The sequence below is a fragment of the Aplysia californica genome, unplaced genomic scaffold, assembly GCF_000002075.1.
Source record: "Aplysia californica isolate F4 #8 unplaced genomic scaffold, AplCal3.0 scaffold01057, whole genome shotgun sequence".
Lineage (NCBI taxonomy): Eukaryota > Metazoa > Mollusca > Gastropoda > Aplysiida > Aplysiidae > Aplysia > Aplysia californica.
Genome location: NW_004798327.1, coordinates 147,124 through 171,730, shown reverse-complemented (window position 1 = coordinate 171,730; position 24,607 = coordinate 147,124). Strand labels below are relative to the sequence as shown.

The 24,607-nt window shown below is 40.6% G+C and overlaps 2 protein-coding genes across 6 annotated transcripts in view; one reads left to right on the top strand and one right to left on the bottom strand.

Moving 5' to 3' along the window:
- The window catches only part of LOC101854541 (gastrula zinc finger protein XlCGF26.1), a 7,333-nt gene extending 6,449 nt beyond the window's left edge, over window positions 1-884 (bottom strand). The window contains exon 1 of the mRNA XM_005111432.3: window positions 437-884. The gene's annotated coding sequence lies outside the window, so the exon portion shown is untranslated. The remainder of the gene's footprint in view (window positions 1-436) is intronic.
- Window positions 885-971: 87 nt separating this feature from the next.
- The window catches only part of LOC101854765, a 35,784-nt gene continuing 12,148 nt past the window's right edge, over window positions 972-24,607 (top strand). The window contains exons 1-15 of one of the 5 annotated variants that reach the window (XM_005111435.3): window positions 972-1,326; window positions 5,215-5,309; window positions 5,899-5,991; window positions 6,471-6,599; window positions 7,477-7,553; window positions 8,092-8,177; window positions 9,013-13,469; window positions 14,559-15,003; window positions 15,586-15,662; window positions 16,747-16,851; window positions 18,114-18,193; window positions 18,785-18,836; window positions 19,356-19,773; window positions 21,724-21,940; window positions 23,553-23,710. In XM_005111435.3, the coding sequence (XP_005111492.1) occupies window positions 1,179-1,326; window positions 5,215-5,309; window positions 5,899-5,991; window positions 6,471-6,599; window positions 7,477-7,553; window positions 8,092-8,177; window positions 9,013-13,469; window positions 14,559-15,003; window positions 15,586-15,662; window positions 16,747-16,851; window positions 18,114-18,193; window positions 18,785-18,836; window positions 19,356-19,773; window positions 21,724-21,940; window positions 23,553-23,710 (6,637 nt within the window). In that variant the 5' untranslated portion in view covers window positions 972-1,178. Of the gene's footprint in view, window positions 1,327-5,214; window positions 5,310-5,898; window positions 5,992-6,470; window positions 6,600-7,476; window positions 7,554-8,091; window positions 8,182-9,012; window positions 13,470-14,558; window positions 15,004-15,585; window positions 15,663-16,746; window positions 16,852-18,113; window positions 18,194-18,784; window positions 18,837-19,352; window positions 19,774-21,723; window positions 21,941-23,552; window positions 23,711-24,607 lie in introns of all 5 variants that reach the window. The other 4 variants (XM_005111436.3, XM_005111434.3, XM_005111433.3 and 1 more) reach the window with 4 other exon arrangements.

The window sequence follows — 24,607 nt, the reverse complement described above, 5'->3', positions numbered from 1 at the left end:
TTCCACGCGCTCAAACACTATCAAACTGACAAGATCGTTCACTGTCTATAGCCGGGTACCCATTACCACCTGGGTGATGTGAGGAAAATTTGTGCAAAGTGCCTTTCCCAAGGACACAAACAATGTACGGTCCCTGACAGGATTCGAACCCACGACCTTACGGTTGCGAGTCTGAGAGCCTGCCTATAATTACTATTAGGCCACCGACGCCTGATTTACACAGGACACAATCAGACATCAAAGGCCTGAGGCTGAGGCGAGGCCCCATGTCTTCGTCTTCAGCCCAGTCCCAAACTCACACTAAGTCAACAAGCCTAGATCTAGATTTAGATATCTAGATCAGGCTATCGGTCTCAGACGAGCACTTAAAGAAACAAATATTTTTTAATATTCAGATTTAAAAAAAATTTTTTAAAAATAAAATGTCAGACTTTACCTGCTCATTGTATTAAGTTGCATTTATTCCAGCAGTTGGCAGACTTTTCCCTGGGCTCTCCACTGACTGACTTTCACCCCAAAAAAAGGCTAATTCTAGCTTGGCTGCTTGCTAGGCCTGCCTGCTAAACAAGGCCAACAGGCTACTCAGACTCCAGCCTCGGCTCTTCCATTTTAAATTACTTATTTGATTTAAAGATCAATGCTTTTAATAAAACTGGATCTCGAAGCTTAAGTCTATATCTAGGCTAAGAGATCTCAGCGCAGAGGTCACCCTCTTCTCTCTGAGCAAAAATTCCATTCCACAAGTGACAATTATTCACATCATCATCAAAATGCTGAACGAGAGGCCATAGAACAAGAGGAAGGCTACTGGCACTGAACGATTATATCGGTACTCGATACTAGATGTAATCGTACATCAAACAGTTTTGCATGTGTGCAAAAAGTATTGAGCCACCGTTTCGTATAGATTTCTATACACTGATTGTAGGCTAGACTAGGGAGAGATGGAAAAAAAAAATAATAATAAAATATCATAGACCTACAATCGTACTGTTGATATCGTTTCTCAGTCATTTCACTCTTGAATATTCACGGTTCTTGGATATTGTTTTTCTTTTGGATTCAAACCCAGTTTTCAAGAATCAGTGGAATGCGTTCTTTTGTTCCAAATGTTTTGTTTCGGTGGAGAAGTCGGCGTCCAAAATCTATTATTAGCATAATAAAAGGCTGAACTAAACATGGCGTCTGTTGCAGAAAGTGATTGTCACAAAGACCCAAACTTTGCAGTGATCTGCTCGTTCTTGGATAAATATGGGGAATTACTGGGATTACCCTCTGTTTCATATTCAGATTTGGAACGTTTTTTGGAGGACGAAACAAATGATGGTACTGTATTTGATGAATGGTTGCGAAATGGTTCTTTCTCTCTTCGTCATTTCAATCGCACCCCCCACACAAGCCAAGCCAAGGCTACTCTTCATCAAAACGAAAACTTCAAGTCTGAACAATAACTTTTAGTCTCCTGCCTTTCCAAGGCAAATGTAGACTTAGTTCTTTCTCGTAGATCCATTTCACTGGCTATGTGAGCTCTATTAATCAATTATCCCCTGTGTTTTAGATGGAGAACTGATTGAATTTGAGACTGTGTTGGGCTGATGATGGTTGTACACACAGTACACAGTACAGTATGTATTCTAAGACTTGAAGAGAAAGAGGTGTGAGTCTGGCCTGGGTCTCACTGTAGACCTGCTAATTTCTAGAAGATTAGAAGACTGTTTACTGTTTTTTTGGAGGGCTAAACTCTAGGCTAGGACAGAGTCAAGGAACTTGAATCAGGATCTAGATCTAGATCTGGGTCATACTGTCTCGTTATAATTATAGGTAGATTAAGATTCTAGGTTTCTAGCGTCAATTGCCACCGAGTGACGCGGTAGCAATTGACAAAAATTGACTTTTTGTCAATTGTCACCGAGTGAAGTGGTGTCAACTCTGAAAACAACACTCTCTTTAGCATTATAATTATACATTATAATGATAATGTGTGTCTTCTAAGGAAGTGGCTATTCTCATCCGGGGTGAGAATAGAAAAACGATCTACCTCTCACCCCGGGTGAGACTTGCCGGCGTAGGCTATTCTCACCCGGTGCGAAACAAGACCTGCTTTTCCTCATTTTGGAATACTGTCTATCGGTGTGGATGATCAAATTGATAAAAGCCAAGAAAAAATTACGTTATAGCACAAAAGTAAGCTAATTTGATTGTCTTCAAAGATGCTATGGCTATTTCACTGTTCGAATCGAGCCGAACTACGCGGGTCGCCATTTTGTTTTGCCCGGAAGTTCTAAGATCTACTCCTCCCCTCTCTCTCTCTCTCTGTCTCTTTCTGAATACTGTCTGTCGGTGTGGACGATCAAATTGACCAAAACAAAGTTAAAAAATGATGTTAAAACACAAAAGTAAATTAATTTGGTTGTCTACAATGATGCTACGGCTATTTAACTTTTCGAATCGAGCCGAACAACGCGGGTCGCCATTTTGTTTTGACCGGAAGTTCTCGCGCTACTCCTCTCTCTCTCTCTTTCTCTCTCTCCACTGCCCACAGTCACAGACACAATTGTACGCTTTTAGTAGGCTACAGTTGTAATGGAACATTTGTTCAAGGCACAGAATTCTACAATTTTTCTGTTATCACAGTGTAGAATTCTGTGGTTTAGGTTAGGGTGAAAGCAAAATTTGTTGGCCTAGATCTAGGCTATAACGGTGAACGCGCACCGGGTGAGAATAGCCAAAAGACTCGCCTGCACTATTCTCATCCCGGGTGAGAATAGAGGTGGCCGTCTTCTAATGGGTCAATTTGTTCTCAATTAATGGCCACCTCTATCTATTCTCACCCCGGGAGATAAAGACAATAGATGTTGGCACACACGCACACACACACACACAGAGTCAGAGGGACAGAGAGGCGAACGCACAACACCGAGCACTCGAGCACAATAAGCTAGATCTACCCACCAACGCAAAAGAGCTCCAATTTACTCGGCGACAATTGACAAAAAGTCAATTTTTGTCAATTGCCACCACGTCACTCGGTGGCAATTGACACTACCATAATTATAATCATTGAAATTGAAATCATTGTACAATGGCCACCTCTATTCTTACCCCGGGTGAGAATAGCGCAGGCGAGTCTTTTGGCTATCCTCATCCGGTGGGCGTTCTCCGTTATAGTCTAGGCCAACCAGTGAAGCGTTCACCCTGAACCACAGAATTCTACACTGTGATAACAGAATTATAGAATTCTGTGCTGTGAACAAACGTTCTAGATCTATTACTACTGTTAGAGTGTTAGCCTAAAAGCGTGCAATTTTGTCTGTGGGCAGTGGAGAGAGAGAGAGAGGAGTAGCGCGAGAACTTCGGGGCAAAACAAAATGGTGACCCGCGTAGTTCGGCTCGATTCAGAAAGTTAAATAGCCGTAGCATCTTTGTAGACGACCAAATTAATTTACTTTTGTGTTTTAACATCATTTTTTAACTTTGTTTTAGTCAATTTGATTGTCCACAACGATACACAATATTCAGAAAGAGACAGAGAGAAAGAGAGGGGAGGAGTAGATCTTGCGAGAACTTCCGGTCAAAACAAAATGGCGACCCCGCGATTCGAAAAGTGAAATAGCCATAGCATCTTTGAAGACAATCAAATTAGCTTACTTTTGTGCTATAACGTAATTTTTTCTTGGCTTTTATCAATTTGATCATTCACACCGATAGACAGTATTCCAAAATGAGGAAAAACAGGTCTTGTTTCACACCGGGTGAGAATAGCCTACGCTGGCAAGTCTCACCCGGGGTGAGAGGTAGATCGTATTTTTATTCTCACCCCGGGTGAGAATAGCCACTTCCTTGTACAATATCACTAGACTCTGTCTAGATCTACTTTTTATTAGGTTCAGGCAGTTTTTTTCCCCAATGAGAACACTACACATGGAGCTAACGAAAGTACTCTACACCGGCTTCTGATTGGCTAAAATTAAAATATATTCTTTCCTAGCCAACATCTATTGTCTTTATCTCCCCTCTTTCTTTTTTGTGTTTGATTCTCTCTTGTAACACCTTTCTAATCCTTCAAGTTGCAAGTGCCATAAAAAAAAAAAAAACACCACCAGAACAAACAAACCTATCATTTTAATGCTTCAGATCTTGACAATTTGCAATTTTGCTTTTTTTCATCCGAGGTGTTTTCCTTTATGTGATCTGAATTGATTTTAGTTCATCATGTCATGTATAATTGACATGAAAATATTCACAATGGCGACTGAAAAATCATACACTCTTTTACTTTAACTTTAAAAATTTGAGTAAAGGCGAAGGTATTGGTTTTTTAGCATCAATTTCACTGAATGAAAAATGGTAAAATAATTTAATTGTTGCATTTTTGTGAATGTGAGAAGAAATTTTAGCTCTTGTTGACAGAACATTCATTGACAGCCATTATAATACAAATAAAGAGAGAGTGGATGAAAGTTGAAAAATAATGCTCATCATACTTAACATGTTAAAGGCAAAAATATCATCTTGTCATATCAAATTTATGCTATATTTTACAGAATATTCTACATCCACTTTGCCTTCAAGTTTGTTACATATATAAATTTGGTCACAATTTCTAATTAATTTCGTAATTTTCAACTAAATGGGATTTACTGATCATACTTTAATTATTTGAAAAAAAAATGTTTATGAGCATTCGCTAGGTTTTTCTCAGACGCAACGTAATGCTAGCAGACTACTTAACTACCTATAAATAGATTCAGTGACTGGTCAATGATCTGTGCGTGTGAACATCAGCTATGTTTTGTGAAATTTGTATGTGATTGGTGTGTTTTGAGCTTTCGTAAGATATTTTGACAGGGATTGTCTTTTCTTTTCACTAACACTGACACTGACTCATTGTTGGGTTTGTTGTTGTTGTTTTTGAAAAAAACGATGCAACTCAAACGTTTGTGGAATCTATGGGCCAGACGGCGCTTTCTGTCCCATTCACCTTCTAATGCGTTTTTTGTTGTTTTTTCTTCAGATGTTTTTTTGGTCATTTTGGATATTTTTTTATAGACTGAAAAAAGACATTTAATAATATAATAGTAAAAAAAAATTACTATTGTTATCATCCACTTATCACAACTTGGTCTAATTTCATCGACAAATCAATTTTATGCCTGATGTGTGTGGGTTTTTTCCCTGTACTCAAATGATAGTTTTGTTTCCTATGTTCCACAGTATCACGGATCCTCATTGACATTCACGTGCGCCTCCTGAGAAGAATAGGAAAGTCGACTGTCAACTCAGAGCGCTTTGAGAAAAGCATCATAAAGGTATTGTGATCAAACTGAATGAAGAGCTAGCGTAGGAACTAATGAGCCTGTCGCTTTGATGAAAAAATTGTATGGAACTCACAAGGTCAATGCCTAGCTGACCTTCACACATCCTTTTTTTTTTTCCCTGTGAAAGTTTATTTTTGTCTACCAGGCATTATTAAGTACAGCACTGTCTGGAAAGTGCTGTGAGAAATGTTTAAAGTTTTTAAAAAGTAGTATTTTAACTTTTTTTAGTATTTGTAGTCGTGCAAAAGGCGATGCTCACTACTTGTTGCTGTGTGCAAAATTGCTGCTCCTTTTTGCGCTGTAGGAAGTCAAGTTAGAATAAAATTTTTGTTAAAAATTCTGTTTGAAGTGTAGTTATTGTATAAATTAATGAAAAATAAACTAACAAAAGTGATAGTACTTGCCATAAAAATGTTTTTGCCTCTTACCAGATGAACATATGATTTATACCGAAATCAAGACTCTCTCTCAAGTCTACTTGTATCTTATCCACGAATGCATCATGTCATTATCGCTACTTCATTAGTTGTCATGTTTTAAAAAGTCATAATTTAATAAATTTTTTCCTTTTTTTCTCCAGTTCTGTCATCACTTTTCAGAGTTTGATGCCTGGGAAGTGGAGAGCTATGGCTACAAACATGCCAAGTTATCCACCAAACTTAGAATTCTTAAGGTAAGAGAACTTATTGCTTCACTTACTTTAAAAAAAAAAAATTTTTTTTTTACTTTGAATAACTTTATAAATATTTTTTGTATCTTTGGATATGCTGTGTAATTAGTGCAATGAAAGAAAGAATCTGTTTTAGGGTTCGCTTTTTTGTTTCACTTTTCTGTTAAGCTGCCGCCTGGGCTAAATTTTAAAATGCATCTCTACAGTCCAGGCAAAGCTTTATCATGCATACTGTTATAAGATCCATTTGTCAAGGGTACTAAGACGATCTGCTTTCTCTGTGTCTACCGCCTAGCTAAAGCTGTATCATGCATCATAATGTAATAAGATTGTTTGTGAAAATGCAAGCAATCATGTGATACCTTTATAAATTTTTTTTTAGCATTATCTTTGTGTCTGTAGTCTATTGTATCTTTCTTGTTAGGGCAAAAATATACTTATTTTCCTGAGTTGTATTGGTTTCAAAATTTATTTTTTTACAGCATCTACTGGAGTGCCAGTTTGATTTCAACCTCAAGTTTAAGGAGAAGGTTAATGAGTCACAGGCTGAGGACATGCGCTTCTTGCCCATCGGGAGAGACAAGGATGGCCAGGCTTATTGGTACTTATTGGTAAGTAATTGACCTTGGCTTATATGTCAAATTCTTTGAATTTCAATGAAAGTCATATATGCATTTGATGTATGTTCTGTAAGCCATCCACTGACATTGGAATTTCAACTATCGACCCGCAGTAAACGATACATTTCCAAAAAAGCAAGAACAGACAGATATAGAAATTCATTCGTACCAACTGCAGTGAGGTTACTGAACACACAGTGCTACAAATAAAACAGAGAGAGAGAGAGAGAGAATGAATGTTTTACGGAGCGGGTTGTCCCAGCCCGTGAGGCATGTATTTACTTGGCCTAATGTCCTGTCTTGTTGTGAGTTTGTGTGGGTGCACCTTTAAGTCTAACTTTTGTAACGTCTACTGCCATTGTTAACGACCAAGACAAATTTCTCCCTGCGAGATAAATAAAGATTGTCATTGTCATTGTCAAAGGATAGTCTATAGTTTTTGTGCTTTTTTAGCGGAGTGAGGATTTTTTAGAATATGAACAATGTTTCGTTATTTCATATTGTTTGGCTGCTAGGGTTTATTCTAAATGTTGGGGGGTGGGGGGGTGTAAAAAGAGCAGATTGGGTAAGTTTCAAGTCTTTCCTTTCGACAATCTGACAATTACAGGGTTCAAATGTGAGTTTGTCTCTATCTTTTCCCCTCTCTCCCTTTTCCTCTTCTATCCATTTTTCACTGGTCAACAGGTACTCCCCATCTTTATTTCCGTTCTGTACTCTCCTCTTTTTTCCATTACTTTTGGTATTAGCTACTTCTTAGCTCAAGTGCTCAAAAGGAATGGAAAGAGATACAGAGAGTAGAGAATTGTCCAGAGCAAAATAGCAAATGTCATCGTGTCACTTAACTGTGTTGTATTGAATCCGTGACCAGGACAAAGATCTGAACCTGCTGGTGTACAGAGAGGAGCAGGATGACGAGGACGCGGACACTTGGGAGCTCGTCTGTCGGTCAGACATTTTTTCTTTTTTTAACTTACATTTTAGCCGTCTTTGTATTTTTATTACTATTTTTGTGCTCAGTCAGACATTTTTTTTTATTTGTTTTTTGTCTTTCTTTTTTGCAGTTTTTGTGTTTTTTATTACTATTTTCTGCTCAGATGTAAATTGATATTGCGTGCAGTTGTTATGATTACACTTATATGATTCTTATTACCCTAGACCTGATAAGATCCTTTTAAATATTACCGGATAATAAGATGTTGTTAGTTAGCTCTTTTTATAAAATGAGCGAAATCTGTTTAAACTTTGCAACTGCATATGTCTCACTGAGTTTAACTCTTAAATAAAGTCAAATAACCAACTTAATATCATTATTACTCTGGTACATACCTACCCATTTGGGTACAGACTTCTAACCCACAGGCACACTTATTGGTAAAATCACTGTTTAGACTCGTTTCATTCTTTAGCTTTATATGCTCCATAGTTATAAGTTCTCAGTTCTCCCAGAAATGACCTGATTTTTTCACATTGTTTCCTGTTTCAGGGACCGTCAACAGCTGGCCAGTCTGGTGAATTCACTGCAGACAGGCAGTATGAAGCCAAAGCAGGAAGAGGAAAAAACTAGCTCCAGTATGTGGTTACTTTGATACGTTTTTTCTTTGTTTGTCACAAATTTTGTCTGTTTTTCAAATATTAGGGGTTTGATCAAGATGTGATAGGAATTTATTTTGTTGTTGTTGGTTTTTTTACTTGTGTGGGGGGGGGGGGGGGCGTTAACCCTATCCGTACGTCGTGTTTTACTATCATATCCATACGACGTGAGGAACTCTGTGTCGCCATTTTCCAAAGAAAAAATTTGTTCGTTAATCTGATCCGTAAGCTTTGCATAGCAGTCTGTCAAAATGATTTTTTGAGAAATGCTGAAAGTTTCAAAGGGATCTTCGCACTAGAAGTGTTCTTAAATGTGAAAAATACAACCCCTGGGGTACGAAATGACCCCAGGCATTCAGATAGGGATAAAGATTCAGGCTGTAAAAAAATTGAAGATGTGATATGAGTTCAGGAAAAAAACTAAAGCTCAAGTGGACGCTACTTTGTTTATAAATTGAAAGCTGTTTTAGTTCAATGAGTTTCCAGTTTGGTAAGAGCATCTTATTTATATTTCTCATCTCTGATGAATTTATAAAACAATGAATGTTCATTTTTTTAAATAGTATAGAGCATTGAAACAGGGTCCATTATTTTATTGTCTTTTATATCGAAGAATAATGTAGTTTACATGTTCATTTTATTTCAAATTCAAGGATTAAAAATGAGAGTACGTTCAGCCCCACCACTTTTTATCCGTATTGTTTGTTACTATTTCATTTCCCTGTTTTTTGGTGGGTTTTTTCCTATAATTTAATGTTCAAACTATTATTAAATTTTTGACATGTAAATTAATAAAAGCTTGATATTGTTTCAGGTGGCTCGGGTAGCTCTCGCAGCTCGAAAGAAGGCAGCCCTGAGAAGGAGACAGGGAAAGTAAAATCTGAGGAGGTAGAGACAAAGGTCAAGGCAGATCCTGAGACTCGTATGGCTGCTGAAAGTAACATCTCTGAAGCAAACGACAAAAAAGTGAAAACAGATGGGGAAGACGATCCGAGGATCAGAATGAGAATTGGAGGCAACACATCCACTATTCTCACTGATGATAAGGCTGAATCGGGGCCTTGTGTTCTCGGCAGTTCTTCTGAAAGAGTTGGTGATAGATTGGGGGAGGATACCACAGCGAAGAGTGTTCATTTGTCCAAAAATGCACATGTTGTCCTGGAGAAAATAAACGTTTTTGCGGAAGGACAGGTGATTTCAGACAGATTATCTAGTGATAAAACAGCAGAAGTGATGAAAAGTACAGATGAATCCCTTAAAAGAATACATGCGAGTTCAGCCGATATACAAAAAGACATTACTCCTTGTGAGGAGGCTACTGGTTCCAAGTCGGTGCCCTCTGCCCCGGCCTGTTCAGACACAGCGCCAGGATCTGACCACTGTGCCAGTGTGAACACAGAATCGCAAGCTGCAGCAGTTGTGTCAGATCATTCTTGTAAAGAAAGTTCCCCTGTGGTACCTAGCGACCTTGCCTCAACGTCAGATGGGAGCGCCACCAAGCCACATCCCAGCAGTTTGGAAAGCAAAGAAAGTGAAAAGCTGAAATTAGAGGTGACAGTCAAGCAGGAAGTTCCCGATGCAGATAGTGGCAACAGTACAGGTGTGAAGTCAGTAGAGCAGCCTGTCCTGAACTTGTCTAAAGATCCGCCTGACAAGCAAGGGGGAAAGGAGGGCATTGCAAAGGATTCTGTTGTTTCTGTAAACACCAGTGAAAAGGAAATTGAGAAATCAGAAGGGGTAGTTAATCAGACCCCAAATCACGCTGAGGAGGGCGAATGTGGGAAGGAATCTCTAGAACAGAATTTGGTGTCTGAAAAGTCCACAGCACCTGTATCAGATCAGCCAGTTGTGGCACAAACTGACAAGAGCAAAGACTCTGATTCTGTATCAACAACTTGTGGGAATCCAGAAACGGATCAAAACAAAAAGACCCAAGTAAAAGGAAAGCTTGTGTCATCATCAGAACCAGTATCGGAGAAAGAAACTACAGGGACCAAATCGTTATCAGATTCTGAGCAGACTGGAACTAAAGAATGTGACAACAAAATGCAAGTAGTGGAGGAGAAGGAGGCAGATATGGTGGAAAAGTCAAAAGTAGAAGCCATGAAAGATTCTCAGGACACTTCTGTTGTGGGTGCTGGTGGGGAATCCTCAATCAGAACTAGTCAGTTGGTCAATAATTCTGTGGAGGACGGTTCTAAACCTTCAGAGTTTGATAAAGTAGATAGTGCAGGAGAAGGGACCAGCAAGGGGGTGGTTGTGAACAAAGAAACTACTTTGAACAATGTATTGGAAAAGACAGTAAAGACTAATGGCGTTGTGGGGAATTCTGTCAGTGATTTCGACATGAAATGTGACAGTCCTGTCCCAGCGTCTAAGCCTGAGGCCATCGTCAAAGACTCTCAGGCTGTAATAGTGAAATCCAGTGACGTTCAGATGAACGAAAATTCTTCCTCTGTTGCGAAAAGCGAGGAGACTGGAACAGAGAGTGTTCAGGTCAATGGGAAAGAAACCACCGAGCCAGTGAAACAGAAATCCAATGTCACAGAAGGGGATGCTGGTCAGTCAAAAGAAACCCCAGTGAAGGCTGTGAATGGGGACGGGGGTGATTCAAAAGCAGTTACGAGCACTGAAAGTGAAGATGCTGCGCCATCTGCACCTTCTGGAGAGGCTGAAAAAACCGAGGTGAAATCTGATGGTGCTGTTTCTGCTCCATTGGGGAATAAAATGACAAATAGTGCAGAAGAAAGTGAGAAAAGTGAGATTCCTGAGAAAGAAAATGAGCAAGATGCCGGTGATTCAAACACATGTGAAAAGGAGAGTGGGGCACAAGAGGCTGGTCAAGTGGAGGAAAAAACTGCTGACAGTTCAAAAACAAGTGAAAAGGAGAGTGTGACAGAAAAAGTTGCTCAAACAGAGAACAAAGCTGACGATAGCTCAAAAGCTAGTGAAAAAGTGAGTGGGATGGAAGAGATTGCTCAAACAGAGGACAGTACTGATAGTAAAAAGGAGGGTGAAAAGAAGAGTGAAGCTGATGACGTTGCTCAGATAGAGAACAACACAGGAGGGTGCGGACTGACACAGGATTACGAAGATGATGACATGGCCGAAGATTTTGATGACTTTGATAATGATGATGCGGGGGAGGGACATGAAGAGAAGAAAGAAGCTCCATCTGCTTCAATAAGCGAAGTTTCTGAAAAGAGTAATGTAACGGCATCGATGAAGCCAACAGAAAAATGTTCCAGCGGTACTGAGGGTGGAGCCAAAGCTGACGGTCTGGATAAGCCCAAGGCTGATGGGAAGAAGATTGAGATGGAAAATGTTTCTGCACAAAGTGGCGGGTCAAGTTCGGAAGTTCCGATGTCTCAAGAAAACTCAGTTCAAGATGGAAAAGATGGGAAGCCTGCTGATGGGGGACCTGACAAAGTGTCGTCAGAGGTTGGTTCTTCAGAGCTGAAATCTCAAGAAAAGCCGGAGGCTCAAAAAGATGTAGAGAAGTCTGCTTGTTCATCCTCTGGAAAGAGCCATTCAGATGTTACAGATGTTGATAAGGAAAAGAAGTTGGAGTCTGAGAATGCTGGGACTGTTTCTTCGAAAGTGTCTACGGAGAAAAGTGAAGATAATCAGGAAGGAAAAGAAGTGCCTTCTGGGAAGGGTGAAAAGATGGCAGAGAAAACGCCGGAAACAATTGTGGTCAAGAAATCAGAGGATGCATCCACCTCGGAGGCTGCTGAAGAAGAAAGTTCCAAGCATATCACATCTACTACTGCCTCAGTTGGTGAATCTAAACAAGTCGATGACCTTCCTATTGAGAAACTGAAGAACGTCACTGACACTGCTGTTGATGAACCAGCGTTGAAGACTGATGCAAGCAAGGAGGCTGAATCTGTGTCGTCTGGAGTGGCAGAGGCGAGTGATGAAGGGAGTCAGAAAAAGCTTGAAGTGGGAAAGGATTTTGAAGATTCCTCAGCGGGTCGTCAAGTTCCCGGTTCCACTTCTTCGTCAACCGATGAAAAGACTGATGTCCCTACTATCGAAAAAACTCCTGCTCCTTCTGGGGCCTCTGAGGAGGGAGGTGAAGGAAGTGTTGCAGTAAAGGAAAAAAAGGTTGAGACAAGTGAAGTAAAGGCCGAGAAGGAAGGTGGGAAGACGGAAACAAATGAAGAAAATAGTGAAAAGGAGGAAGGAATTACTGAATCGAGTGGAGGAACAGTGGATAAGAAAGATGAAATATCTGAGACTGCAAAATGCAAAAGTGGAAATGAAGGAGTGGAGAAAAATGAAAAGGAAGAAAGCAAAGCAGAAAGGAACAAAGAAAAACATGAGTCAGAGAAGGAGAAACCTGAAGCCAGTAATGCGAACGCAGAAGCATGTAAAGAAAATATTAAGGGAATTGAAGGAAAGTGTGATGTGAATGAGAAGGAGACTAGAGCATCAGACGGTGGGGATAATGTGCCCAAGAAGTCTAGTGAAGGAGAGAAAGAAGCAGAAGAGAAGGAGAAAGACGTTAGTAAAGAAAAATCTCCTGAAAAAGAAACTGAGAAACTGGGTACTGGGGAAGATGGGTCAATGTCAACAAAGACAGATGAAATGATGGCGGAGTCCAGTAATGTTAAAGGAGCTGAAGATTCCACGAACAAAGAAAAAGAAACACGACCAGAAGATGAGGAGCGGAAGAAGTCTGATACTGGTGACACTGGAAATGATCCAGAAAAAGTGTCTGCAGCAGTAGAAGAAATGGAAAAAAATGTTGCTGTACCTGGTCAGCCGGAGGATGAAGCCTCGAAACAAGCTGGTGGCGAGTCTCAGCGCAAGTTGAAGCGGTCTGCCCCAGATGCGGCCAGCGACGAACCCGTGGAGTCTGAGCCTAACGGCAAACGGGCGCGACCCGCGGCCAAGAACCAGAAAACTCGTGGTGGGAGGAATGCTGCGGCTCGTGGGCGAGCGGCTCGTCTGGCAGAGAGGGAGGTCACGGAGAGTGAGGATAGCGAGGCAGCGGTGACCTCGAGTGGAGCTAGAGGGCGTGGAAAGTTGAGGGGTCGTGGAGGTCGAGGCAGGAGGGGCCGCCGCGGAGGTCGTAGGGGTGGCAGAAACACTGGGCCGGGTAGAGAGGCGGAGGATGATGTTGAGGAGGAGGAGGAGGCAGCGGCGAAAGACGATGCTGGCGAGGAAATGGAGGAGGACTGTGAAGACAAGGGAAAGAAGGACAGCGCCGCTGAGGAGGCAGATGAAAATACATCGGATCAAGCTGGAGGAAAGAGACCTAAGGTAATTCATCTCTCATTTTGCTTTATAAATCTGTGCTCTTCCTTTTTGTTTTGTTGTTTGTTGGGGGGGGGGGGGATGTTTGCAAGGCGCTTTTTTTTGTTTTGTTGTTTGGTGGGGGGGGGGGGGATGTTTGACAAGTGCTCTGTTATTGTCTGCTTTTATTTGTTCTTTTTCAGTGTAATTATTCTGTGCTTTTAATCAACATCTCACAATAAAGTCTGGCCATTTCCGTAATGACTTGTTCAAACTACAACTCGGCACATTATTAGTAAGCCTATGGGGGAACGTTTTGGGTCTATTTTTGCTGTTCATGTACATAATTTTGTTTATGAGATTATAATTAATATCCGTTCTCTGTCAAGTCCACTTACACTGCTCTACTTGTGCGGGAACAATTTCTGTCTCTTTCATTGCAACGCGTGGACTGTGCTTTTGCAAGTGAAGCCTAACAAGGTGTATCCAGTGGTGCTCTGGAGGCAGCTATTGTTTACGAAAGAGTTTTTTTTAGCTCTGCCCCAGGCATGCTTTCTGAAGATGTTGAAGAGCGAACTGTTTCCCTCTGTGGGTAAACTTGAAAACTAAACTATTTTCCAGCTTACAGTAACAGAATTATTTGAAATCCGCACTGTCAAACATTATTTGCAGCTTCTTGACATATTTTCATCTGTAATTATGGGGGGACGCTATTTTTTAAAGCATGCTGAGATTGCCATGCTAGGAAAAAATTGTCACTACTTTGACACTGAAAATCTGTTCCTGCAACTAATATTTCATTATGTTTTTTGAGGGAGTCTACTGTCTTTGGCTTGAATCGCTGTTGTTGTGTGCTGTTACCTGTTTGGGAACGTTTTTTCACTTTGCGTTATTAACGTTAAAATTGAATACAAATAGATGGCGATAGTATTACTTTTTAAGTACTGCAAATCATGGGATGTCATTTACTAGTGATGACTTTTATTGCTATGGTTCAAATGAGCCAAATGCCTGTTTGGAAATAATAGGTTGCACATCACGATGCAAGATCACTTTTCAAGTTTGATTTCCAGTTTCTGTTTGCCTTAATCTCCCTTTTCTTCTGTTTCTGTAAAGAAAAAGAAGCCTGACTCTAGCAGTGAAGCCCTGTCAGAAGATGAGGTCACCCCAGCGAAAAAGGGAAGAAGTCAGCTTCAGCCGGCAAGAAAGGCAGGCTCAGCGAACCGTGGCAAGCGGGGTGGGGGCAGAGGTCGTGGGGGCAAGTCCACACCATCAACACCTGCCACTGCTGCAGGCAACGAGGCAGAAGGGAGTGGGCGGAGGCGCAGTATGAGGGTAAGAGAGATGAAAGCGAAGAGACCCCCTACCCCTCCCTCTCCCCCATCCTCGCATACAGAGGAAGAGTCGGAGGATGATTTGTCAGATGACACGGAGGAGGAAGTGACCTTTCACGTCAAGGACAAAGACTTCTTGGACCCAAACTTCACCCCGGAGGAAGAATCAGGAGATGAGGATTTCAAACCCAAAGGGAGAAATTTTCAGAGACAAGCTCAGCGAACCAGTAAGTTCTAAGTTTTGGACTGCAGATTCAGGCTAAATTTTAAATTCTTTTTGATTGCAATGTTTCCATCTATTTGTACTTTTCCAGTATTACTTATGATCTGAGCAGCAAATTCAGGATAAAAATTTGTTCCTCTAAGTTAAACAAAAGTATTTCCACTGTTATTTTTACCATTGCAAATTATGTTTTTGCCGCAGTAGAATTTTCGTGAACACCCATGTTATGAATTATTGAAAGAGACTTTTACAAATTTCAGTTTAGGGACAAGGAAGCGAACAGTTTTCAGCGTAAGAATTAACAAAATAGAAAAATATTCAGTTGTTTCTGGGCCTAATATGAACATGCTTTGTATTTGATTTTCTTAACTTTACATTCTCGTATTGACAGCTATTTAGAGGAGCAGCTTGACTTAATCAAAGTATCAATTTCATAACACAGCACATACTCACCTATGTTGTTCAGCAGTCCTGCTTTCCCATTCCTCATTCATGAAGGTTCGTTCTCAAGCAGCGCAGCTATAAATTTCACCTTGAATTCCAAACTGGCTCTAACACTTTTGCTTTTGTCTTCTCTCCTCCGCAGTCAAGGGAGAGAATGAGGAAGTTGTCAATGATGACACACCGTGTGTCAAATGTGGGAAGTACAACCACCCAGAAATGGTAATTGTGTGGACGAAAGTTTGTTGATGTTTTATTAGTTGTAAAAAAAAAGTCTTCCTTTATTTATTTAGTAACATATTTATTGTTTATTGGGTTCATTGCCCTTTTGAACTCTGGCCTACTCACTGAATAGGTGTCATGTCTCTGGCAACAGAGATTAGTACACACACACACACATACACACACACACACACACACACACACACACACACACACACACACACACACACGTGAGTGGTTGGCGGGTGCTCTGGTGTGGTTTGCTTCTTCTTTCCTATCAAATATCTGTCGTCCTTATCTCCCCTTCTTCTTTTTTGTGTTTGTTACTCTCTTGTAACACCTCTAATCTTCTGGCGCTCATATGACCATGCAGTTGCGAGCGCCGTAAAACCTCTACTAAAACAAACAAAAACACACACACACACACACACACACTCACACACTCACACTGTCAGAGGGTGAAGTAGCCTCTCTTGCTCCCTCTAGTAGCTCATACCTGGTAGGTGGTGAAAGTCATTGGTAGTTTTAGAAACAAAAAATTGTGAAAGCTCAATGTTGTTTGCTCAGAGCTGTCTTTGTCTTTACAGAACTGTTTCATGTTGTATTAAGAATGTGTATAATTATCAAGTGTTCATGGAGATATGATGGCCTACAAAAATTGTGAAAGGTCAACAGTTGTTGTTTCTTGTTGTTTGTTTGTTGTTGTTGTTGTTTTTTGGGGGGGTTGTTTGTTTTTGTTTGGGTTTTTTTCTATTTAAGAGTTGTACTTATCCCCTCGTGGGTAGTTGGCGGGTGGTCTTGTGTGGTTTGCTTCTTCTTTTCTATCAAACATCTATTGTCCTTATCTCCCCTTCTTCTTTGTGTTTGTTACTCTCTTGTAACACCTCTAATCTTCTGGCGCTCATATGACCTTATGCAGTTGCTAGCGCAGTAGAACCTCTACTAAAAAAAAACAACCCAAAAAACTTTATCCCTTCAGAGCAGTTTTGAGCTGACTAAGGATGTGTGTATATATATATATATATATATATAATGAGAAAGTGTTCCTGGAGATGTGGTGACCTCTTGTTTGTCGTGTCCACAGATCCTGCTGTGTGACAAGTGTGACGCCGGCTACCACACGGCCTGTCTGCGACCCCCACTCATGCTTATCCCGGATGGAGATTGGTTCTGTCCACCCTGTGAACATGTAAGAAAATACAACATTCTCTCTTTAGGTCAGAGATGGGAGTGGGTAGTTGGCGGATGCTCTGGTGTGGTTTGCTCCTTCTTTCCTATAAAAAATCTGTCATCTCTATCTCCGCTCCTTCTTTTTGTGTTTGTTACTCTCTCGTAACACCTCTAATCTTCGGCACTAATATGACCTTATTGTGTTGCAAGTGCAGTAAAACTCCTACTAAAACTAAAAAAGAGATGGGAATTTATTGGTGGTGGGGGGGGGGGGTGCTGTGTCACCCCAAATCCTTGTAATTTCCATGTTGAATGCAATAGTGTAGTCAAGTATACTGCTTTTCTCTCCTAAAATCTTAAATCCGCTGTTTGAAAATTTTGCATTAGCTGGGCATGTTGATGATTTATTTTACTATATTGGTGTTGTTAGTGGGAATTGGATCGGCTTCACTTTCAAACAGATCTGTAATAGAGCTGTACTGTTTCGACAAGGTGGGTGATTGGAGGGTGCCTCTGGTAGGTCGTACTTTTTTTCTTTCCCTCAGTTTCTGTTTGTCTTACTCCGTACATTCTTCTATCCCATGGTTAGGGCAACCGTGGGGGCACCACTGCATCTGACAACCAGCTCTCGCCATCTATTTTTGTCCTCTGCTTTCCTCAAATTGTCACCCATTGTCTTTCCCGTCCACTCTGTAATGTTGTCCTCCCATCTCCTTCTCTGCCTTCCTCTCTGTCTCTTTCCTTGTACGGTTCCTTGCAGGATTGTTTTGGCAAGTCCTTTGGATCTTGTGACATACCCATACCATTTTAATTTCCGTCTCTTTACTGTGGTCAGTAGATCTTTATGCTGTAAATGGTAAAATGACCATTTATGCGTCTGGACATGCTCATTGAAAAACTTTTGGCCCTTTATGTGATATTTCAGCTTCTTCTTTTGAGTTAAATGTCTGCCTATTATGACAATGATCCTGCCATCCTTGTTCTTTTTGCTCCTCCTCTATCGAAAGAATTACACTGTCCATGCTGCTGTAGGACTTTTTTGTAAGGTCAAATTTGTTGAGGGACATGGACATGGTTAGATGTATGCTTCCCGGGAAGCTGAGAATGTTTCGGAGTGTTCTATGGTCTGCTGGGGTAATAATATAGTGTAAAGCACATAGAGCCTGCTGTTGAGTGGGGATATGCGCTGTACAAATGCTATCTATTATTATTATTATTAGATTGTGAATGAGGGAATGCACCACTAAATTGTTAATGGGTTTTTTTCTTAATCTCGCACAGTCGATGCTTGTGTGCAAGCTGCTGGAGTGTCTGCAGACACTAGACACAGCCTCGAAGAAAAAGGACCGGCTCAGTAAACGGTAAGGACAATTTGTAGCACATCTTTCTTTATTTTGACGGTCTGGTTTTTTAAAACTTTTCTTATCTTGTTGAAAGTATGTTGTGGCTAAGGATTAAAATGTCTTGAGGTCAGTGAAGTAAAATTTGTTTTTCGAAATTCTTTTATTTATTTACGAAAGTGTTTTATTACGATAACGAAAGTGTGTTTGCTTTTTCTGTTGCTTAAGATTTTTGCTGATTGTATGAGTGTGATGGTCCACCATGTTCAATGTAGGAGACAACATTTGAAACTTATTCATTTTATGGTTGTTTGAGCCACGCAGATACTTGGTGAACTGAACTGTCTTGTACAAACTGAGATTTCAGGTGTTTGGGAGTTTTTGTCTTTGCCTAAAACTGAAGGGGCATTTTACTTTACAAATAATACAGTATGAATTGCCTCAGTACACAGCATGTTTCCTAAAGAGAAAAAAAAAAGGGTCAAAGTCTGTTGCACAGTGGATAGAAGAACCCATTGTTTACCACCTTTTCGGTTTAGTCAAGAGAACAAAAAAAAAGGATGCATACTTTACGAACATATACCTTATACACTGTCATTTGTCCATCTCCAGACAAGAGCGCCTAGCTTATGTGGGTATCAGCATCAGCAATATCCTTCATGGGGTAAGTCTGTTCTGTCAATTGTTATGGATATAACTGTCTGCTCTTTCAGTGTTTGCTGGGTTTTTTATTACAGTGTTTCTTTACCCTAACAAACACAATATTCTGCAAAGCTTTTAACAGAAACATTTTTTAAAAAAGTTTTGTTGTCGCTACTAGTGACAACAACAAAAAAGATATGTGAAGTTGGAGCAATTTTGTCTTCTAAGGTTTCAAGTAAAAGAAAATCTTTGCGTTTTAAATTAGGAATTTGTCCTATGGGAAGTTGCTGTTCTTCAACAAATGTCTACCCTTTATAGACGACAAATGTTTCAACATGGACTTTTTAGTTGCTGGTTCGTCGACCTGTCATTTTCTTGTTTGTGTGTACTTAAATGTCCCTGTATTACGGTGTGATACTAAATACCTTCCTTGTTTGTATGTGCATGTATGTCCCTATGTTATCGTGTGATACTCAGTGTGCTTGTTTGTCACTATATTACCGAGGAGTACTGACTCTTTTCTCCTCGGCGTATTCAGCAGAACCGTGAGGGCGCTGTGTCCGGCCAATTTGATCAGACGGGCATGGTGGAAAAAGAAGAAATGGAAGGTGTGAAAGAAGAAGCAGAAGGAGAGGAAAAGCAGGAAGGAGAAAATGAAGAAGACGAGGCAGGGGAAGAGTCTGGCGGGGGCAGCACCTCTTATTACGAATCGGAGGGAGAGGAATTACAGCGCACCTACCGCTCGGAGAGACTCTCCCAGAGGCAGGCTCAGAAGCGGTCGCGCATGGAGAAGAAGCGCCGGCGCCGGCCTGCCAGAAACCGAAGTCCCGAGGTGGAGGTGTTTGCCAAGCGCACCTGTCGCACACGCAGCACTGTCAGCTACCAGTTCAAGGAATTTGACGAGCTCATCAGTAACGCCATTGAGGATGACAAGCCCTGTCGCAAGGAGAAACCTCCAGGTAATATTGATGTCATGAACGGGACTCTTTGTCTATTGTAGACCCCTGCATGTTCCAAACTACTCACATGATACCTTAGAAATCATTGGTGGACACTCACAGAGTCACAGAGCTCCTAATCAAAATACAGTCGTATCTGTCCTAGACGACCACCTATTGTCAAGGAATAAAATGGTCATGTTAGAGAGTGTCATTTTGTTATTTTAAAAACTCAATGGGGAGGGCAGGAAGTGGTGATAAACACTACTGTAGGTTCGTTATGTTTTTCTTTCCAGCTATAGCAGGTTAGGCTTTTTTATTTTGTTTAATTTTTATTTTTTTTAAAGTCTTATTTGCTGACTGCAAGAACCTTGAACAAGAAGTGTCGATAGTGGAAATACTCTGTCTAAATTGTCCTCGTGAAACCTAGTCCTTTTTGCTTTTAAAACACCCAACAGCAAGAGAATTGGTTGGGAAAGGAAGAGGTCAGTATGGAAATACTTTACTTGAATTGTGCTCACGAAATGGTAAGCTCAACAAACCTGTCAATCGTTGAGTTCAAGCAGTGTTTATTGGTGGTGCTGTTTTTGTAGATGCTGGCAAATGATTTGAGAGAGGTTCAGTCCATTACAGAGGATGGTTAATGTCCGTGCCTTCTGGGAAACACAAAAATAAAAATGATTGGGGAAATATCATTGAGTCTCCCGCTCTCTTTTGTAACTTTATGCACAAACCTGCTGACCTATATACTATAAGAGTAAGTGATGTTACTATGAATTGTTTAGTCCCTGCTTGACTGGCTATGTGTGAGTAAAATGAGGAAAGGGTTCTTATGTGCATGGTGATAGTGTTGTTTTATCGTTCACCTATTCTTTCTTTTCTCTCCTGGAGCAGATGTACAGGGTAGGCGAGTTCTGTTAGCTCAGTTGTATCATTCTGGACGAAGGACCAATGGCTCTGGTTGGATCTGCGTGTGGGATTTCTTGAATTTGGGTTGTTTTATGGCTTTTACCTGTTTGGATGATAAATCAGTACAGTAATGACAATGTAAGGTAGTGATGAAATTCCAGTTGATGGGGAAAAGATTACTGTCACTCAATACTATTACCATTGCTCATCGGTGTGTGTCTGGAGACACTTTAACTCACTCACGGGAGTAATTACGGCCATTTAGTGGTTTAGGAGAGACAACTGCGTCAATGTTCAAGGGGGAAAAGAAAACAGTGGTTATTTCCCAGCAATTGAGTCTGAGAGAATTCATTTGGACGAAAAATAAACAAAATACAGTTGTAAATGTAATATGACCTCCTTCAGTTCCAAAAAAAGATTACGTTGTACGATTTGTTAACGCTTGTATAAACGAACAGAAAAAAGACAACACAAATCTGTTTACATTTTCATACAGCTTATTATCTTATCTTACAACTCTGAAAATTTCATCCGTGTAGCTTTCATACAATAGACACCATGAATTTTTTTAAATACCCTAAAATTGGCAGGCTGGGTGGGCAGACTACGAGAAAAACGGGCAGGAATGAGTGAGTTAGAATGTTAACAGCCAAATCAGAAGTGAACACATGAGCAGCACTTTACAAAGCTTCAGTCAAACACATCATTACCCATCTCTACATTCTCTGATAGGAGTAAAATCATCAGCGTTAACAGGAAGCGAGAATATGAGACTAGAGGTGTCTTCAGCTGTTTTCTATACGCTGGCTGCTGAGTTTGTCCCTCTTCAGCTAAAAACTTAACTAGCCGAACAGACCAAAAAGAACATGTCGGCTGAACAGAACCATCTTGTTTCCTGTGTTTTGATTAGCCTGTGCATGGTGTAGATGCTGGACTGCATGCGGTAAATCTGGGCTACGGGCTGCCTGATGTAATGGCTGTGCATGCTTCGGGGGAACGGAGAGGGCTTGTTTGACTACTTTTGTCTTTCTCTTCACCATGTGACGCTGGGTTCCTTTCAAGAAGGATTTCCCTTTGCAGGAATCAGTCGTGGTAAAGACATGTCCAACATTCTGGGAGCCTCTGACGAGGAAGACGAGAAGATCCGGCTGAGAGACGGGGACTCGGGACCTCCGCCCGTGGTGAGGAAGAAGACCAAGAGGAAGCTGACCAAGCTGGACAGTGACGAGGAGCAGGAAGAGGAGGAGGAGGATGAGAGCGAGGAGTTCAAGCTATCTGAGTGAGTCACGCCTGCTGGGTGCTGGGGATTAACAGTGTGTTGGGATTTTACCAGTTTGATTTCTATTGGTTTTGTGTGTGTGTGTGTGTCTCTGTGTGCGTCATCATTCATTCACCTCTTTCACTTTAGTATTGGGTACAGGCTGCAAAGAAGGGCTCTCATCCTGTGTCTGTTCTGGACAATCTTCTCCACCTCCACCAGCAAGTTGTGCCCCATATGCACGAGATTTGTCTCTTGGTTTCGCTCTAAGGTGGATCTCGGCTTTCCTCTCTTTCTCCTTCCTAGGGGGAGGGGGGTGTGTTCTATCATAGGCTTTGTCTTGTCTCGTTGTGGGCTGTATTCCTGAGTGTGTGTCCAATCTATCGCCATCTTTTTTAGATCTCACGGTCTGTTGGTTCGGTTGATTGGTCAGTCAGTTGTTGTTTGGCTCCGAGGTGTGTATCATAACATATTTTTATTTTTTTTGTTCGTTGTTCTTTGTTTTATGCAGCTGTGTGTTGCCAGGTAAATGAAAGGTGTCACATTTAGGTCATACTTCTTTCCTATCTCTCTGTTGTTTCTTCTATGTTATATTTTTGTTTGTTTTTTCTGTGCACATCATCCCCAATATTGTGTCAATATGCCACTTTGTACTCAAACTAAAACTTGAAGATATGTTTTTTAATGATCATATATAAAAGTCAACATGACTGTTTTAGGAACTTACAAAACAAAGAACTGATGGCCTCTCCATCTGTAACATTTAGTTTCTCTCTTCTTGCTTTTACTATCTCACCCAAATCATGTTTCCCACAATGTTAGATGTGGGTGGTTGGCGGGTGCTCTGGTGTGGTCTGCTTCTTCTTTCCTATCAAACATCGACCTTATCTCCCCTTCTTCTTTTTTTTATGTTTGTTACTCTCTTGTACCACCTCTAATCTTCTGGCGCTCATATGACCTTATGCAGTTGCGAGCCCTGCAAAACACTTACTAAAACTAAAACAATGTTACACGTTCTCATGTTCATTGATTTTTCTCTCACTCAATCTGACTCATATATACGTTCTTTTTTTCCTTCTCAATATCTCTTTGAATTCTTTCTTTTGGTCTGTCTTGCCCACTGTTCCTCTCTTTTCTGTTTTTTTATAAACAGCTTTCCTATACCTGCATATACCCAGTACTCTGACCTGCTGAGCTATCTGATAAAATCAGAACTCTCTGGATTGTTTTGTGCCTGTCATAGAATCTTGATTGGAATTGCTTAAAATCCTTGTTTTGTTTTTTCTTTGTTTTTTTTTCTTAAATTCAGTTTGTGAGGTCATATATGTGACTTAAAATGCACTTTATTTGCGTGGGTTTTTTTGTGCTTTTTTTTTCACTAGTTTTGATGCTTGTAAAAACATGAAAATTGCGTTATTATTATTTTCCATACCCATTTATTTGCCATGGTTGGTTCGTTGTGTAATAGTAATTTTCTGGGATTCTGGAGACTTTTTTTGTCCAAACTCCTAATTTTTGGGAGGATTTTGATAAATACTTTATTTTTTTGGTCATGGTGTAGGTTGGCAGCAGCTACTAACCCCTATGATTATGTGAACTGTGTTGATGAAGGAATATTTATCTCGATTCACAGAGAAGAGGACTCGGAAGCCACGGAGATTGAAGGTGAAGAGGAGGACGAGGGGGACGAAGAAGAGATCAACTCGGATTCTGGAGACTGGAAACCGAAGAAAACCTGGTTCAACAGCCGCGCCTCCTCCCGCAAGTCGAGCAAGAGGATGCGAGATTTTGGTACGGTCATGGTTTAAGTCTTTGTTGATGATTTTTAAGAGCCAAGCACTAATTTTAAAAAAGTGTTCATACCTAGACAAGTTTTGAATTGTTTTGAGTTAATTTTCATGGAAGAGCTTGGAGTCCGATGTTCAGATTCCTTGTTTTTAGAAGAAGAGCTTGGAGACATTGTTCAGATTCCTTTTTTTCTTTTTTTAAAGAAAAATTGAAGTTGTATGGCAAGGTATACTTGTCCTCATACCCATGCTAGGGGACTCTCATGTCCTAGAGGTTAACTCTTTGGCTACCAAGGCGTTTTCTGTGCTGTGACCAAGGCATTTCTTAGTCTTAGAATTTCAGAAGTACCCCTGTTCTTCTTTTGTGTCTGATGGGCATAATTCCATCTGGAAGTCGGACATGTTATGTACCAAAATGAAGGTAATTGAATGTAGAATATTTTTAATCTAATAAAAAAAATTGAAAAAAATCATAAATCCAAACAAACATGGGAGGTAAGTGAACACAAGGTGAAAAAAATAAAAAAATAAAAAAAATATTTCCAACTTACATTTCTCACAGTGTATAGCTGCTAAATCCAATCACTTCATGACTTAGTCATACTGAAGTATATCCAATTGTCTCTAACTGGGCCAAGTTTCATGCACAATGGTCAAGTATATACAAAGTTGTCGCACTTTTAGTGAAATCACTCACAATGAAAAAAAGAGAAAAAAACGCTACACACACGCCCCTCTTTGCGAATCTTCAATCTCATCGCTGTCGCTGCTGTCCGACTCAGGTCTAACTTCAACCCCTCCTACATCACTATTGGAAAGTACTGACAGTTCCCGATCAAACTTTTCCAGGGCTTTTGAAGCAGAAAAACGTTGTGACGAGGGGGGGGGAACCTGATGGGTT